The sequence below is a fragment of the Pristiophorus japonicus genome, chromosome 4, assembly GCF_044704955.1.
Source record: "Pristiophorus japonicus isolate sPriJap1 chromosome 4, sPriJap1.hap1, whole genome shotgun sequence".
NCBI classification, from domain to species: Eukaryota; Metazoa; Chordata; class Chondrichthyes; family Pristiophoridae; genus Pristiophorus; species Pristiophorus japonicus.
Window position 1 is genome coordinate 164,728,534 of NC_091980.1, and position 18,598 is coordinate 164,747,131.

Genomic DNA, 18,598 nt, shown 5'->3' on the forward strand with positions numbered 1-18,598 from the left:
TTAAAAAAAATTAAAGTTTCCCCAAGGAATGTGCGCCAGCGTAATTCGGTTAGTGAAGGTTTTTTTAGGTTAGTTTTTTTTGTGTTATGGGGGCGTAACTTGATGTCTGTGCCAGTTTTTGTCAATGATAGAAGTTTGCCCAACAAAAAATTATTTTCGGTCAGGGTATGTGACCACTCCCGAAATATATTCTGGTGAGTTAAGAAAAAGCAGCGTACATTGAAAAATCAGCGCAGAAAGATGTCATTGTTTTTTAGTGAAGTTTTGGAGGAAGTCAAGAACACTTAAATATGCATAATAAAGATTAAATTTTTTAATCTAATTACGCAGTAAATGGAAGTTTGATGGATTTCTTTAAGTTTTCATTTTTTTTCAACTGACACGCCACCATCGAACGTCTGCAAACAGGGCTCGAGGGTCGGAGCATCGGCCGACAGAATCGGTCCCGGACACGGGCTCGGAGCTCGGCTGCAAAAGAAGCCCGGGGTGGGGGTGAGGTGGGGGCTGTGGAACGCATATGGATGGTATCAGAAGCCTGCACTACCCATCAAATCAAGCCAGGTGGGTGAGGGCTGTGCAAGGCATACGGAAGGCCATCAGAAGCCTGCACGACGCATCAAATGTAGCCCAGGGTTGGGGGGTTCCCGATCACTGTGCCTGTTCAGACTTGGGTGTGGTTCATACAGACCTTGTGGGGAGAGAGAACAAATAACCTTGTCCTGTCTTCCTGCCATTTTGAGCTTCTTGCAAGGGTAAAATTTAAGCATGGAGGCAATACTGACAGTGCCATACCTTGTGCAAGCCTTTTCCATGATAGTGCTGCAGAGGAGACAGTTGATTCGACATCATCGCGTGAGGAACCTCAGAGCCCGCGTGAGGAACCTCAGAGCCCGCAGGAGGCCTTGCCCATGTCTGGTATATCGTACCTGCACCTTGGTGATGCAGACACTCAGAAGGCTGAGCTTCTGCAAAGAAGTTCTAATTGAGATCTAAGTTCAAACTGTCACAGGAGCATCCAGTCGTGCCCCAGTAACTGCCCCCAAAGGAAGTGGAGTGTGGGAAATTGCACTCCGCTTCCATTGAGGGGTGGTAAGGCCAATTCTGCGGCGGGAGCAGGACTTCCACGCTGGGGGCTAAAATTCCCTGATCCAAAAGGTTACCGCCCCCAAGATGGGAGCCTGTGCGGGGAGGCAGAGGAAAGATGAGGGGAGACGGGGGCGGGGGATGGAGGGGAGAGTGGTGGAGATGGGGGGTGGAGAAATCCAGGGTGGGGGACAGGAGGGGCCAAATTGCAGCGAAGGTCTGGGGGGGCGAAGTGTGTTGGAGGGGCGGGCCTGGGGGCTCTGTGCCTCGGTGCGGGGAGTGTTCAGAGTGGGGTGGACGGGTTGACTGCGCAGATGGCGGTTGGTGGATGTGGTGTGGTTGGTGTTGCGGGGGCGTGGCTCCGGGGCGGCCAGGGCTAGGGGCTCGACATCCGGTGGTGTTCGGCATTTGGGAAGGATTCTGACGGGACGGGACGGGTTGGGTGCGGGGGGAGTGTTCCCGGTGTTGGGTGGGTCCAGAGCCGGGGGGGTGACACGCTCTTGGGATGGGGGGTGGGCTGTTTGGGGCTGGTATTGGGAGAGACTTCTTCACTCGGGGAGTTGTTGGCCTGTGGGGTTCCCTGCACAGAGAGTTGTTGATGCCAGTTCATTGGATGTGTTCGGGAGGGAGTTGGATGTGGTCCTTGCAGCTGGGTGGGGTCGAGGGGGCGTGGAGGGGAGGTGCTGGGGTGGGTGATCAGCCATGATCTTGTTGAATGGCGGTGCAGGCTCGAAGGGCCGAATGGCCTACTCCTGCACCTATTTTCTGTGTTTCTAAGAGTTAGTAAAAGCAGACCTGCAACCTAGAAGCATCAGGAGGACTGCTTTGTCAATTGAAGTGAAGGTTACAGCTGCACTTCCATTCTATGCATCTGGGTTGTTCCAAGCTGCAGCTGGGGATGTGTGCGCTATTTCTCAACATGCAACACATGTCTGCGTTCAGCAGGTGACTGCTGCACTATATGCCCGGAGGAATGACTACATATAGTTCCTCATCACTGCCCAGGCAATGCGTGACCGGGCTGTGGGCTTCTCTAGGATTGCTGGTTTCTCAAAAGTACAGGGCTGCATTGATTGTACCCACATCGCCTTATGAGCACATTTGGAGGATTCCGAGATGTACAGAAACAGAAAAGGCTTCCACTCCATTAATGTGCAGTTCGTGTGTGACGAGATTGCATCGCATCATGTCAGTTGATGCATGATACCCTGGGAGCACCCATGATGCGTTCATCCTACGTGAGAGCGTTATATGTGCCATGTTTCAGCAGCAGCCAGAAGGGCAGAGCTGGCTACTGGGAGACAAAGGGTACGGCCCCACCACCTGGCTCATGCTGCCCCTACGCGTAACCCGGACTGAAACTAACTGGGAATACATCGTGTCACACATTGCGATGTGCAGCATAATAGAGAGGACCATTGGCATCTTGGAACAGTGTTTCCGATGCCTGGACCATTCCAGAGGCTACTTGCAATACTCCCCTGAGATTGTCATTCAGTTCACTGTTGTGTGCTGCATGCTGCATAACTTAGCCATCATGAGTCAGCAGCAGCTGGTAGTAGAAGACCCACCTGAGGTGAGAGTGGCTGATGCTGAGGAGGAAGATGCAGATGACGAGGAGGATGAGGAAGCCGTGCAACTACCTGAATCTGGAGCGCGACGGTGGAGGAGGGCGGGCCGTCATGCCCCTTTCACGATTGCTCGAACCTTGAGCCAGCAGCTCATCCATGAACGCTTTGCTGCCTGAAGACTCAGCGGCAACTATTCCACATGGATCATGTTTACTATTTGGACCTGTTCCGTAATGTTGTGTTAATGGAACAAATGATGCAGTTATAATTTAAAATATGTTTTATTCAAAGGTTTAACAAACATTTGTTTGTACTTTAGTAAACATATTCTTGTATCAAACTTCAAAGTTTTTATTTACGATCACTTACTAACATTTAAACTTGTAAATTTACATAACTTACAAAAAACTTTTAATTTGAGAACAGTTACAACAGTAACAACAATAATAACAACAGCAAAGAAAGGCTGCACCCATCTCTTCTCCATCTTATTCTAAGACCGCCCGTTGCGCTTGGTCTTGTTGACTCCACCCCTGCCCGCAGGCGGTGGCGCAGTGTTTCTTGGGTTGGTACCAAGCTTATTCTTTTGAACATCTCTGGTATTGCCCACTTCATGATTGTGGCGGGGGCGGGGGGCAGCTGGTAATTTGGAAAGCCCGACAGGGCTCTTCAGAGACTGGTCTGGGGATTGGAGTGGGAGTGGGAGTGGCAGTTGATTCTGTCAATGGGCGCAGGGTCTGGGCGTGTTCCCTTATTGCAGCAGCTAACTCCAGCATTCCCTACCTCATGTTCACCAACTGTGTCTCACCACCTGTGACATGCCTTCCCACATGTTGAGCAAAAGTGTGTCAACTACCTGCAACATTCCCTCCCTCATGTTCACTGATAGCACATCAGCTACTTGCGACATTCCCTCCCTCATGTGCACCAACATTGTTTCTGCTGACTGAGGTATTCCCTCCCTCATGTTCCCAGACAGCGTTCCCATTTCTGGTGAGAGTGTATTTACTTCTCCCGACAGTCCCAATACCTCATCACCCACCCCACTGATGGTGTCCAGGAGTGAATGGGTAAGGTCAATGCTCTCCCCACTCATTGCCATCATATGAACCACATCTGCTAGATCCTGCACCTCAGGAGAGCGAGGTCGAGCTCTCCTTCCCCTCCTCACCCTGAGCGTGGCTTACAGCATCCCACTGGGACCTGCAGTCTGGGATGGTGGGGCCCTGGGTGTGCCTCGCTGCACCCCACTGGAATCCCCTGCCTCGGATGGTGGAAAACCATGGAATGTCCCACCAACACTCAAACTCCTACTCAGGGAAAGGGGCTAGCACCTCAATGGGCGACATCTGCACCTCCTCCAAAGTGAGTATAACAGTGGAGACTTCATCCATTCCCTCCTCTCACCCCATGCTCTTAGTCTGGAAGGTGGGATTGGAAGATGTTCCTCTTCAGGCTCGTCCTCGTCTGAATCTTCTGCATCGTCAGGGTTGGCCCAATTTCTGCAAAATATAACAGAAAAGACATTATTAGCAGCAGAGGAGGGGGCAGGGTGGGTGGCATGAGTAGACCTGATGAATGATAGCACGTTGCATCAATCGAAGCGTAACTGACGGAGACATCCCCATGAACCAAAGTATGGCTAGCCCGCGCAGTACTTAACATTTAGGAAAGCCAGACTGCGGAATTTGCAGGATTTACTCTCTCCCTCGAGTGTGGGCCCAGCTTGTGCAGTACTGATTGCTTTTCTCCAGGCAGGACCCATCAAAGCAGCGACCCTCTCTTCCAAGGGTGTCAGTGGCTGCAGATTTGCCGGGCCTCCTCCTGTTCCAGTTCTTTCTCATTTGTTGTGTGCCACTTTCCTCTGCAAAGATGAATATATAACTTTTTAGAGAGGATGTCTTTCTGCTGGATGGGACATAGAGATGGCCACATTTACAATTGCAATTCCATTGAAAAATGAAAATATTACTTACACTAACTACTTGACCAAGGTCCTGCCACTTTTTGCACTGGCCTCCAGACCTCGGGATAGTCACAGTAATCTTGTGCAAGTTGGTTCCAGCATTTCTTCATTTCTTTGGGTGGAACTTTTATGTGACCTCTGCTGGTGTCCAGCTCCTGCCATCTGCCCTCAATCACAGTAACTAGTGCCTGTATTTCATCCTGTAAGAAATTCTTGGTCCTTGTACCGCGTTGTATCTTGTATTGCAGCTCTGATTTTTCCAATGATAATTAAAGTTCTCACACAGCAATCAAAGATCTCTCACACACATTAAAAATGGCTGATTGCAGACCGGGAGCTGTACTGCACATACGCGCCCATTGGAATCATGTCAAAAACGTCCTTTTTTTTTCTTGCGCATACGTAGAAGGGGCGGCATTGTTTTTTTGGCACAGACATTAGGCTCCACCCCCGCCACCCCCTCCCCAAGGCTACAGGACAGGTTGCGCGGCACCAATTTTAAAAAATAGAACGGGGAAACTTGGCACGTTTATTTTTATAGCAGTTGTGGCCTAGAAAAACGAGCGTAACTCTGACAATATGCCAAAAAACGGCTTTGGGCAAAATTGAACCCAAAATTACGGCTCACTTCATGGGCCCAAGTTTCCACAAGAAAAAAAACGGGCACCCCTCTGAGCTGGGCGCCCGTTTTTCGTGCCTAAAACGGCGCCTAAAAGAATCCTCGGTATTCTCCACCTACTTACTCCTCTGGCCCTCGGCGCAGTTAGCATGAGCTGTGGGGGGGTGGAGCCAGGTCCCAGCGCTGAAAACAGTGCCGGGACCTCTGCACATGCGCGCTACAGTCGGCACGCAAGTGCAGTAGCTCCAGGCGCCGAACTGTGTGGGAGGGGCCCGAAGCACGCAGCCCCTAGCCCTAGCCCAATGGCCTCGCGTGAATGAGGCTCCTCCCACGGCCAGCTCCTGCTCCCCGCCCGACCAGATCCGACACTCGCTCCCCTCCCCGCCGACCAGACCCGACCCGACACCCGCTCCCCCCCCTCCCCCGACCCGAGACCCGACACCCGCTCCCCCCCCCCACCCGAGACCCGACACCCGCTCCCCCCCCCGCCCCGCCCCGCCCCGAGACCCGCTTCCCCCCCCCTCCCCCCGACTGACCCGACCCGCGCTCCTGTTCCCCGACCCGACGCCCCCCCCTCTCTCTCCCTCCCCCCCCCTCTCTCTCCCTCCCTCCCCCTCTCCCTCTCCCCCTCCCTCCCCTCCCCTCCCCTCCCTCCCCTCTCTCTCTCTCTTCCCCCTCCCGCTCAGCGGCACGAACGGCTGCAGAATTCTCCCTGGCTGAAGCACTTTCACACAGGTAGGAAGATGGTTTATTTAATCTTTTCTTGGCTTATAAATGTTTATTCAAGTTGAATTTATTTGTATAATATTTGTAGAAGTATAAATAAGGATTTATTGTCGAATTTAATGAGTTCCCTTCCCTCCCCCCTACCTCGTTCTGGACGCCTAATTTGTAACCTGCGCCTGATTTTTTAATGTGTAGAACAGGTTTTTTCAGTTCTACAAAAATCTTCACTGGCTCCATTCTACTTTAGTTTGGAGTACATTTTCACTGTGGAAACTTTCAAATCAGGAGTCAGTGGCCGGACACGCCCCCTTTTGAAGAAAAAATTCTGTTCTAAACTAGAACTGTTCTACCTGACTAGAACTGCAGAAAAAAAAATGTGGAGAATTGCGATTTCTAAAATAGTCCGTTCTCCACCAGTTGCTCCTAAAAATCAGGCGCAAATCATGTGGAAACTTGGGCCCATTGTTCCTGATCATTATGGGTAACCATGTCAAGTGTTGGGCTTTAAGACTCATTCTCCAAATTTTATAAGCCTCTGGCCTTTCTTTTCAAGCTGGTGCGAATTTACTTCGTTTTAAAACTCAACATTTTAATGCAACTCTCTTAACAGTCTATCGACTCTGGATCAGTTCCTATGGACTGGAGGGTAGCTAATGTAACACCACTTTTTAAAAAGGAAGGGCGAGAGAAAGCGGGTAATTATAGACCAGTTAGCCTGACATCAGTGGTGGGGAAAATGTTGGAATCAATTATTAAAGATGAAATAGCAGCGCATTTGGAAAGCAGTGACGGGATCGGTCCAAGTCAGCATGGATTTATGAAAGGGAAATCATGCTTGACAAATCTTCTGGAATTTGTTGAGGATGTAACTCGTAGAGTGGACAAGGGAGAACCAGTGGATGTGGTGTATTTGGACTTTCAAAAGGCTTTTGACAAGGTCCCACACAAGAAATTGGTGTGCAAAATCAAAGCACATGGTATTGGGGGTAATGTACTGACGTGGATAGAGAACTGGTTGGCAAACAGGAAGCAGAGAGTCGGGATAAACTGGTCCTTTTCAAAATGGCAGGCAGTGACTAGTGGAGTGCCGCAGGGCTCAGTGCTGGGACCCCAGCTCTTTACAATATACATCAATGATTTGGATGAAGGAATTGAGTGTAATATCTCCAAGTTTGCAGGTGGCACTAAACTGGGTGGCGGTGTGAGCTGTGAGGGGGACGCTAAGAGGCTGCAGGATGACTTAGACAGGTTAGGTGAGTGGGCAAATGCATGGCAGATGCAGTATAATGTGGATAAATGTGGGGTTATCCACTTTGGGGGCAAAACCACAAAGACAGAATATTATCTGAATGGTGGCAGATTAGGAAAAGGGGAGGTGCAACGAGACCTGGGTGTCATGGTTCATCAGTCATTGAAAGTTGGCATGCAGGTACCGCAGGCGGTAAAGAAGGCAAATAGTATGTTGGCCTTCATAGCTAGGGAATTTGAGTATAGGAGCAGGGAGGTCTTACTGCAGTTGTACAGGGCCTTGGTGAGGCCTCACCTGGAATATTGTGTTCAGTTCCGGTCTCCTAATCTGAGGAAGGACGTTCTTGCTATTGAGGGAGTGCAGCGAAGGTTCACCAAACTGATTCCCGGGATGGCTGGATTGACATATGAGGAGAGACTGGATCAATTGGGCCTTTACATTGGAGTTTAGAAGGATGAGAGGGGATCTATAGAAACATACAAGATTCTGACGGGACGGGATAGGTTAGATGCGGGTAGATTGTTCCCGATGTTGGGGAAGTCCAGAACCAGGGGACAGAGTCTTAGGATAAGGGCTAGGCCATTTAGGTCTGAGATGAGGAGAAACTTCTGTGTTGTTAACCTGTGGAATTCCCTGCCGCAGAGAGTTGTTGATGCCAGTTCATTGGATGTATTCAAAAGGGAGTTAGATATGGCCCTTACGGCTAAGGGGATCAAGGGGTATGGAGAGAAAGCAGGAAAGGGGTACTGAGGGAATGATCAGCCATGATCTTATTGAATGGTGGTGCAGGCTCGAAGGGTCGAATGGCCTACTCCAGCACCTATTTTCTATACAGAAATGTTCAGGAAAACTCCCTCAACGTGACTAGCGCTATCTCACATCTTCAGAACGTCCCAAAGCAATTTGTAGCGAATCCATTACTTTTGAAGTGCAGTCACTGTTGGGCTACTAAATGGTGGCAACCAGTTTGTGCTCAGCAAGGTGCTGCGAATGAATGAATGACCTCAGTTCATCTTTTTCGGTGGTGGTAGTTGAGCGAGGAATATTAGCCAGGCCATCATGAGAAACCTTGAGCTCTTCCAATAGTGCCGTGGGATTTTTTACATCCACCTTAGCAGGGAGAGGAGCCCACTGATGTGTCTGTCTAGATTTTATGCTCAAGTCCTGGACTGTGAGTGTGTGTAGTGTAATCACAAAGCTTCAGTGAATGTTGCCCCAGTCTACAGAACATGGTGTTTATTTGAACCATGATATATCACCAGCCACCCTTCGTATTTTTAAGGAAAGCTTTCTGGTGCTGGGTTCAGTGAAGCATATTCCCCTCCGCACCCCCCAAAAGGAGCAGTGTTTAGCTTAGGAGCACCCTCACTGAGGTACATAAAATATTAAATGTTATGAATAAGATTATTGTTTTCATATGTTCACACTCTTTCCATGGTGAAAAGTATGAAGTATTGAAAGGATTCACAGGCTGGTTAACAGTCTGACAGGCTCCTCCCATGCCCATAACCATCTCTATACCAGCCAGTTGTGATTTATGGACTCCCGCCATGCACACAATGAGGGGGTTGGGGGTGGGGCGACGCACACACCCACAGCTGCATCCACACACCCCGGGCGCGAGTATCCTGGTCGATGAAGGAGCCTGAGTTCAGAGCCAGAGCTCCCGTCTCCACTCTCCAAGACTGTCTGGAGCAGGGTTCAAAACTTGCACCTTCTGATTCTGGCAGGAATATTGATGAGGTAAACCAGGATCATTACTTCAAAGTCAGGAAAGCTGAAGTGAAATGTAAATGTTACGTTGGGAAGAACTTTTTTCCAACTGAAATTTTTCAAATCATTTTCCATGTTGGGTGATCGAGGTAAAACCAGTAGGGGCTTTCAGAATGGCCGCGGTAGGAGAATGAGCTGCGGCCAAAGTGGTTTATCCTCTGACTTGATTTCCTTGTGTTTAGCTCCGTAAAGGAAGTGCCGTATCATTATGCCACAAAAGTATTAAATGTTGTGCATAATAGAAATGAGAGCATGCCATAAAGCATCACGTGTTTAAACAGATTCTTAGTTGCTGGTGGTACGCTGAATGGTAGAAACCCACCTGAAGGCACCTGGTTGGAATTCCTGAGGGGTATATGTGTTCTGCACTCCTGAGGGGTATACACATTCAATTCACAAATGGGCATATTTGTTAAACTGCTCATCTCCCAGTTTGCTAAGTAAAAATGTGTGAAATTTTAGCATGGATACCATCTGATACTGCCATGACAATCTTTCAAATTTCTACTTTTGATTGACTGAAAAAACACCCTTCAAAAAACAGCTTTTTGCCAAAAGAATCCCAGTTTTTCTAACCTTGACGATGGATGGCTGAAACCCAGAGAAAGACAAAACAAAGGAAATAAAATATTTTATGCTGATTTTTATTTACAAAGAGGAAAACATTTGGAAAAGTTAGAATAGGTTAGAAAAAGAAGAAAAATGGAACAAAAACGTGAAATGGAATAGAGAGAGTGAGTAGGAAAGAACCAGGGAATATGGCAAACTGTAATTGGTAGAAGGGAGTTGAGAACTTTTTTTACCCAGAGGGTGGTGGGGGTCTGGAACTCACGCCTGAAAGAGTGGTAAAGGCAGAAACCCTCATCTTATTTAAAAAGTACCAGAATCTACAGGGCTACGGACCAAGAGCAGGAAAGTGGGATTCGGCTGGATAGCTCTTTTTCGGCCGGCATAGACACAGTAGGCCGAATAGCCTCTTTCTGTGCCGTAAATCTATGTCGGCAATTGAGCAAGCAGAAATTCAGCTTTTGTTTTTATTTAAAATCGTCTTGTTTATGTTTTAATTCTATAGGATAAAGTGTTCCTGGTGTTTGAGTGGATTTACTAGCAGTAATATTCGTGTTTATTTCAACATCACTGTATGTAAACTGAATACAAAAAAAAAACAGTTGACCCAGGGAGACACAAATGTCCTTGGACCTAGCATCAGTCGATGGGTTAATGATTTTGGTCTGTTGGGAAATGGTTGAATGAAGTGTCCTGTTTGGTAAGGCTGTAGTGAAGGTAGATGTTGGGCTACTGAGTGCCCAGTGTCTGTATATCATGAACAATCAGTATTGTTGGTTTAAGCAGAGCCAGTTATGGCATTGGTTTGGGTCCAAACAAAAAGGGAACATTCCAGAAATTCTCTCTAACACATGACTGAAGCCAACCGATGGGTTTGAACTTTGACCCTGTTGATTGCGAGCGTTTTTGTTTTCTGTACAATCCATGGTGATGGTAAGCAGTTCACACATAGGACTCATCCCTAGGCAATCGTGTTGAACACAACTTTCTCAACAGATAATAAATACACAGCCGGCACCATGAATGTAGAACAAATCTATCATTTTGTGCATGGGTATAGGATTTCTATAAGACTGCAGATTTTAAAACGTTGTAACTTTGCAAATGTTTGACCGACAGCCCATTTGGCCATTGATTCAGCAACTCAACCTAATCTCAGTCAAAAAACACCCATTTTACAGCTTCTTCCAAAGGCCTAGTGGGTTAAAGCTCTGTTCAGAGTAATACTAAGCCTCACAGAGCAGAAGGTTCCAGGTTTAATCTAGGCTCTGTGTTGAGTTAGCTGAGCTCAGCTGGGCTGACAGCTCGGGCGCTACAATGGGCTTGGGTGATCGACAAGGATGGGAAAAGGCAGGCAGGGTTTCTACTGGAAAGGGTCCATGTGCCGATGTCACCTAAAGGCAAAATTACATTAGAACATAAGATAAGAACATAATAAATAGGAGCAGGAGTAGGCCATTTTTCCCCTCGAGCCTGCTCCGCCATTCAATAAGATCATGGCTGATCTGATCTTGACCTCAACTCCACATCCCCATCCACTCCCCATAACCCTTGTCATTCAAAAATCTGTCTGTCTCCACCTTAAATATATTCAATGATCCATCCTCTCCAGCTCTCCGGGATAGAGAGTTCCACAGACTCACGACCCTCTGAGAAGAAATTCTTCCTCATTTCCATTTTAAATGAGCGACCCCTTATTCTGAAACTATGTCCCCTAGTTCTAGATTGCCCCAAGAGGGGAAACATCCTCTCTGCATCTACCCTGTCAAGCCCCCTCAGAATCTTATACATTTCAATAAGTTCACACCTCATTCTCCTAAACTCCAATGAGCATAGGCCCAACCTGCTCAACCTTTCTTCATAAGACAACCCCTTCATCTCACGAATCACAGGGTGAAGCAAGAGGCAATATTTAAATCTGTGCTGCCTTCCAATAATAACTTTCCTGCCTTTCAATTTCTGAAGGACACTATGGCGCCCTGTGCATCTCACACCCACGTCTGTCTGGGCCTCGAGAGTCGAGACAAGCAACTCATACAAGGGAAACTCTGGCTGCTACTGAAGTTTTTTATTATGTTGCAACACTAGGATTGTCATCCAGGACTGGGAAGAGTACGAACTCCCATTCAACATAAGGTACGGCTGAAAATGGACCCACTCGCCACGCTGCCCAAGTATGGGCTTACTTGGGGTGGTGAGGGAGAAGAGACGAGAGCAATCTATTGTTTTTTGCTTGGTGGTGCAGTGGGATAGCTCACAATGGGGTAGATGTTCGACTTCACCACCTGGCAACAACCTGGCGAGGTGGATCACAGAGCCTGGCCATAATTAAAATTAATGCGCTAGAAATCGGGCAGATTTTGTAAAGAGCTGGCGATTCGCCTGCCTGTCGAACACCCAGCTGGTAAAATCAAAAATCTACCCCAATCTTTCCACCTCTGAAATGTGAGTTTGAATCTAATGCTAATAAACCTCCTCCGTCTTTTGGTGGTAAGAGACCGAACTGCATCGAGGACAATCTCTGTTCAGTTCCTGATGAGGCTGAGCCAAGATGCGCCAAACTGATTTAGCAATTGGATTCAGAGAGGGCACATACGTGGCTTGTGAGAGAAATGGAAAAGTGTCACACAGGACCATTAAGGAGTTTGAGCTGCAATTATTTAATGAGTCAGAAGCAAAGGAGCCTTTTCTCTGCATCGAGTCATGCTGTAACTGATGGGAAAATGTTTGACGTTGACACTGAGTGCCTGAAATGGAAAGTCTTCCAATTCTTAATACTGATCTTCCTCACCTTGAACAACACATATATTATTTTACTGACATTGCAAAACTTGATCTTGAGCAGGATTTGACCTGCTCAGTGTTGACGGGTAGCAGAGTGGATAGCAAGCTGGCTACAAAACAGAAAACTGTTACGGGTAGTTATTCAGGCTGGCAAAAGTTGAGAAGTGGTATTTCACAGGGTTTGGTGCTGAGACCACTGTTGTTCACCATTTACATTAATGATTTGGACTCAGAAATTGGAAGTATAATTTCTAAAATTGCCGAGACACCAAATTTGCAGTTACTACTGAGTAGAACTGCAACAAAATACAGGGAGACAACATGAATAAACTTGCACAATGGGTGTGTAATTGGCAAATGAATTTCAATATTGTGAGGTGGTGCATTTTGGTAGGAAGAATAAGGAGACCACTAACTGCTTGGATAATAAGTCTAACTGAGGTAGAGGAGCAAAGGGATCTGGGGTACAGAAACACTTGGCACTAAAGGTAGCGACACAGGTTAATAAGGCCATTTTTTTTTAAAAAAGCAAACCAAGCACTAGAGTTAATCTCTAGAAGGATAGAATTGAAAAGCAGGTAAGTTATACAGGTATTAAACTTGTCTAGAACACTTGGAGTACTGTGCACAGTTCTGGTCTTACTATTATAGAAAGGATATAGAGACATTGGCGTAGGTGCAAAAAGGATTCTCAAGGATGATACCAGCATTGAGAGGATATACTTATCAGGAAAGGCTGGGGCTCTTTTCTCTCCAAGAGAAGACCAAGGGGTGACGTGATAGAGGTGTTTAAGATAATGAAAGAGTTTGATAGTGTAGACGTAGAGAAAATGTTTCCAATTGTGGGGAGTCCAAAACTTGAGGTCATAAATATAAGATAGTCAATAAATCAAATAGGGATTTCAGGAGAACCACCTTCTCCCAGTGAATGGTGGAAATGTGGAACTTGCTACCACATGGAATAGTTGAGGCAAATAGCATTGATTCATTTAGATAAGCACATGAGAGAGAAAGCAATAGCAGGATATTCTAATTGGGTTATATGAAGAGGGCTGGGAGGAGGCTCATGTGAAGTATAAAAGCCATAGACAAATTGGGTCAAATGGCCTGTTTCTGTGTTGTAGATTCTATGTAACTTTGTGACTCTGCTCTGCTACGTATTGTACTTTGTGGCTGATTGCCAAGTGTTTGTAGTTGAACAGGAGAACTCCACATGTAGGTTACTACTTCAGTCATGGGCTGTGGTTCAAATGCCAAATGATTGTGATAGCGCTGCTTCCGTTAGCAGACCACACTTCATATCTTTCGAAACACAGCCATATTTTCTCTTATTCAGCAAATGTGATTCAGTCCATTTACAATACTGCATGTGTGGGGTGTCTGAACTATAATCAGAGGTTCGTTGTCAGTTATAGTAGAACAGTGCTGCGAAGTATAGACATGCTGCAGTGGTAGGTCATGTGTTTGTACCCAGTGATGTATTCATAAATCGTTGCCACACCAAGTATTGGTGGGCGATGCCCCGTGAGGAATGGGTCAAACCCCATGTGCAGTAATGACCAAAGCCACAGAGGTGTCACCACCATCCCATCTGCTGGGCAATGACATGATTGATAAATACATTTTAAGTGCTGGTTGGAGGGGAGATGGAAGGCTACTGCTGTCCTCAAACAGTTATAACACTTAACACTTAATGGTGCTGGCTGGCAGTAAATAATTGTGCTTGAAGGCCGTGTGAGATAAACTGCAGATTCGTGTCAGCTTTATCAGAGGCAGATGAGCATTTAGCTATTATCACAAGTAATTTTGAATGCATTCACAATCAACAGCAGAATTTTGCAAATCGAGCTCTCTTTTATAATGGTAGTAGATGAATTCTCCCTCTTCCTTTTCTCTCTCACCCATTCACCAAATGCTCTTCTCCCTTTCACACTCACTGCATTCCCCCTCCTCCAGTCCTCTTTCTCCATCTTGCCTCCCGACTTTGCTTTCTCCCTCATTCATTCATTTTCGCGCTCACTCTCACGCACGCATGCACACACTTTTTTTGAACTCGAGATAAAAATAATCTATTGGAATTTATAATCATCATCATCATAGGCAGTCCCTCGGAATCGAGGAAGACTTGCTTCCACTCCTGAAGTGAGTCCTTTGGTGGCTGAACAGTCCAATACGAGAGCCACAGACTCTGTCACAGGTGGGACAGACAGTCGTTGAGGGAAGGGGTGGGAGGGACTGGTTTGCGGCACACTCTTTCCGCTGCCTGCGCTTGATTTCTGCATGCTCTCAGCGTTGAAACTCAAGATGCTCAGCGCCCTCTCGGATGCACTTCCTCCACTTAGGGCAGTCTTGGGCCAGGTATCAGTGGGGATGTCGCACTTTATCAGGGAGGCTTTGAGGGTGTCCTTGTAGCGTTTCCGCTGCCCACCTTTGGCCTGTTTGCCGTGAAGGAGCACTGAGTCGAGCGCTTGCTTTGGGAGTGCCGTGTCTGGCATGCGGACAATGTGGCCTGCCCAGCAAAGCTGATCTGATGCCCCCAAAAGTTTGTCACCATCCTCCGCCTGCTTCATGACGACATGCAGGCCGTGGTCCTTACCAACGTGTCCATCACAGAATTTATACAGTGGTATTGAGCAAGGTGGTCTAGTCCATTTAAGTTAGATGCTGAAGATTATACATTTTTTCTGAGTTGATTATATGCAACATATCTATGTGAATGTACAAATCTGGGAATGAAAGGGTTAAGGGAGCGTCTAAATAAGCAAAGCACAGCTCCAGTTAGTCTGCCTGATGCAAATGATCTTGTAATTTGAGAGGTTGGGAGTGTTTTTTTGTAGTGGACTAGCTGTGTACAGTAGAGTTTTACCTACTCCATGTTTGTTTATTCTCCTGCTAACCACTCAAGATCTGACACACAATCTCTTTGGGATTGCTCAGACCCCATTTGATGTTTTGCAGAGTCTGACAGTTTTCCCAGTTCGTCGGCCTATTGTGAGCACATGGCTGCTCAGAGCTTGGCAGAAATAAAGGGCCTTTAGCCCTTAAACCTCTATATGGCACAGAACTCAAAGCCACGAGTGGGGACTAAATAACTGTTCTAATGTTGTTGCTGGTCACTGGTGTGATAAATTCTGTATTCAGCAGCTTACTATCCAACATTCTGTTCTTGTTGATATAAAATTGTTTATAGGAAAAAAATTACACTTTATGCTTCGCAAATGTATAACATGGGGAACATCTTAATACATCACATGCCTTAAGATTAAATAACTTTATTTTGTTCTCTCCGAAGCACCTTGCACACCATTTTGAAATCCTCACAGTTACAAATGATGGACAGAAACTGCCTCATAGTAACTTGTTATGCAGTAGGTTAAATCTTTTTTTTTTAAACAATTCCTCCTCTCCCTTCCCTTTTGCCCGCAGTGCATTCACCTCCTTCCTTCCCGTATTCCCTTTCCCCCTCATTCTTTCTCAGTCATTCACTCTCACTCATTCATTCTCTCTCCCGCTCGCATCCCCACACACACAGGTTATTTTTAGAGCCTTTTCGTATCTGTTCAGCCCTCAATGCCTCAACTGGTACAAGGGACACCTTCTCCTTCACTCACTTTCTAATGTGCCAATCTTAAAATGCATTCCTGTGTGGTGAGGCTTAATCATGGCGATTAGAAATTTTGATTAATATTGAAGCAACTCATTAACTTGTTCAGTTTTAGAGTATTATCAGAGGCAGTTCTAGGCACTGAATGGTGCCTAGGAAATTAACCCTGGCCGTCATGTCTTAAAGTACGTCAACGGAACAACAGGATAACAGAAATGTTTTTGATGCTGTGTGCCCTCGCATGAGTAGAATATAATTGCAGCATAAATTTTAGGGATAAGGGAAATGCACCCACTATTAGGGCCGGGGGGAGCTTAAACAGTGGGGAGGGAAGGAGGAGAGAGATTGGGGGAGGGAAGAGTGAAGGATGGCAGCAGGTGGCCAGGGGGAAATTTGTTCAGGGAGAGCTCCCTGGGGAGCTGCCATCCCATCCGCCAACTTGGACACCACCTGGGCCCACTGCCCCAACCATGCCTGCTCCTCACCTCCATCTATGAGCGCCGGACTTGCCTTCCTGCTGCCAAGACTTCCCGCCTAGACTTTCCTGCGACCAAGCCTTTCGCTCTTCACTGGACGTGACTGACTCAGCTGCTTCACCCGATCCACGACTGCGTCCATTGAGCCTCCGACCACAGGTTTGGGCCCTACATTCTCTCCCCCGCCCCCTCCCCCCTCACGTTCAGGCCTTCCTTCCTCCAGCAACGTCCGGGCCTTCCTTCCCTTTGGCAACGTCCGGGCCTTCTCCCTCCCCACCCACCCCCCCCCCCCCCCCCCCGACGACCTCCTGCCTTCCCCCCCCCTCCCTCCGGCAATCTCCTGGCCTTCCTCCCTCCGGCAATCTCCTGGCCTTCCTCCCTCCGGCAATCTCCTGGCCTTCCTCCCTCCGACAATCTCCTGGCCTTCCTCTCTCCGGCGACGTTCTGGCCTCCCTCCAGCTGCTGATCCCACTTAACTGCAGAACCCCTGGCGAACACATGCGCACAATGGTGGCGGCTACTCTGACCTCTCCTCCTTCCACGAGGTGGACCTCTGGCCAACCCAATGCCTGCCTTCAGCCAGGAGCTAATACCTGGGAGAGGGAAGCATTACCTCAAATCTCTCACCCACACTCTCCACGCCTCAGATTTCTCACCATCTCACCGAAGGGCGCTACTCAACGCCGAGCTTATGGCTCACGTCCCACCGTAGGCAACTAGGCTCATACAGCAATGATTGGTCTCCAGTCATCTTGGACCCCCTTGCCACTGGACCAAGACCGTGCTCTGCTCAGCCCGAGTGGTAGCTGGTGTGCAACGGCCACCCCATGATTAAAGAATTCACATACCGGCATCTTACACCCTTTAAGTCTTCCTCGATTTTGAGGGACTGCCTATGATGATGAGAATATAATTAGTTAACTCCATTAACCTTTCATATACCATAACCTCAAGAAACCGCATTAAATGCTGCTTCTGGCCACTGATGCCTTAATGGAATGGCTTCTATAATTTTGACTGCATAAAGTACATAAGGAAAAAGGTCAGTCAAGTCAATCTAGTAATTTACTAACAGACATAAGTGGCTGGATAAACAGTCACCAAGCACACCCAAGTGCTAGAAATAATGTGCATATTTTGTTGTTAATAAATGATACAATCTAATTAGGACAGCCTGACTAATACATCACTTGTCAATGGGCTATGAAACTTGTCCAGTGAAGTACTTTTGGAGTGTAGTCACTGTTGTAATGTGGCAGCCAATTTGCGCACAAGCAAGCCCCCACACACAGCAATGTGATAATGACCAGATAATCTGGTTTTTTTTGTTATGTTGATTGAGGGATAAATATTGGCCACGACACCGGGGTTAAATCCCCTGCTCTTCGAAATAGTGCCATAGGATCTTTTACGTCCACTTGAGAGCGCAGACGGGGCCTCGGTTTAACGTCTCATCCGAAAGACGGCACCTCCGACAGTGCAGCACTCCCTCAGCACTGCACTGGAGTGACAGCCTAGATTTATGTGCTCAAGTTCCTGGAGTGGGACTTGAACCCACAACTTTGAGTTAGAGGCGACCCACTGAGCCACAGCTGACACTTTCTGAATATTTCAGAACCGCTACAAAGAAAATGGCACCGTTTTGCAACAGAAGTGAGCTGCTGTTTATCTTGGATGCTTTGAAAAGTTTCTCACAAGTTTTCTTTGCCATGGCAGTCACACCCTGTAATGTAAGCTCATGTACGTGAATGGTAGGAGGAGGGAGTGGCACTAATCATTTAACGACCCATGAGACTGTGCATCAAATGTATTTTTCTGCCACAGCAGAAAGCCTTTTTTTGTTTGTATTTACTGCACTTGCATATTTCAGGTTCCTGCTCTGCAGACAGTCTATATGCCCCTGGGCTGTGGGAGCGGTGATATCAATGGACATGGATTCCAGGCATTGTGTGCTGATTGAACATGTCAGTTAGAGGAGAGCATGACAGGTTTAAGGTTCACCGTGCACTGACGGACTTTGTTTGTATTCATTCTCGGGATGTGGGAATCGCTGACAAGTCTGGCATTTAATGCCCATCCCTGGCATACCTACAAAGGTGGGCAATGTGAACATTTAGAAAGAGAGGTGACAGAAAAAAAGAAAGAAAGATAGAAAGAGGGGAGAAAAAGAGAAAGAGGGA

At 47.3% G+C, this 18,598-nt stretch overlaps 1 protein-coding gene across 3 annotated transcripts in view; it reads left to right on the plus strand.

Annotated features, from left to right (window-relative positions):
- The window catches only part of dnajc17 (DnaJ (Hsp40) homolog, subfamily C, member 17), a 188,757-nt gene that overhangs the window by 157,057 nt on the left and 13,102 nt on the right, over nucleotides 1–18,598 (plus strand). For 2 of the 3 annotated variants that reach the window (XM_070878781.1, XM_070878785.1), the window contains one exon: nucleotides 11,520–11,690. The exons of the other annotated variant lie outside the window; for it this stretch is intronic. In XM_070878781.1, coding sequence (XP_070734882.1) covers nucleotides 11,520–11,642 — 123 coding nt within the window. In that variant the 3' untranslated portion in view covers nucleotides 11,643–11,690. The remainder of the gene's footprint in view (nucleotides 1–11,519; nucleotides 11,691–18,598) is intronic. 3 annotated transcript variants of the gene reach the window in all.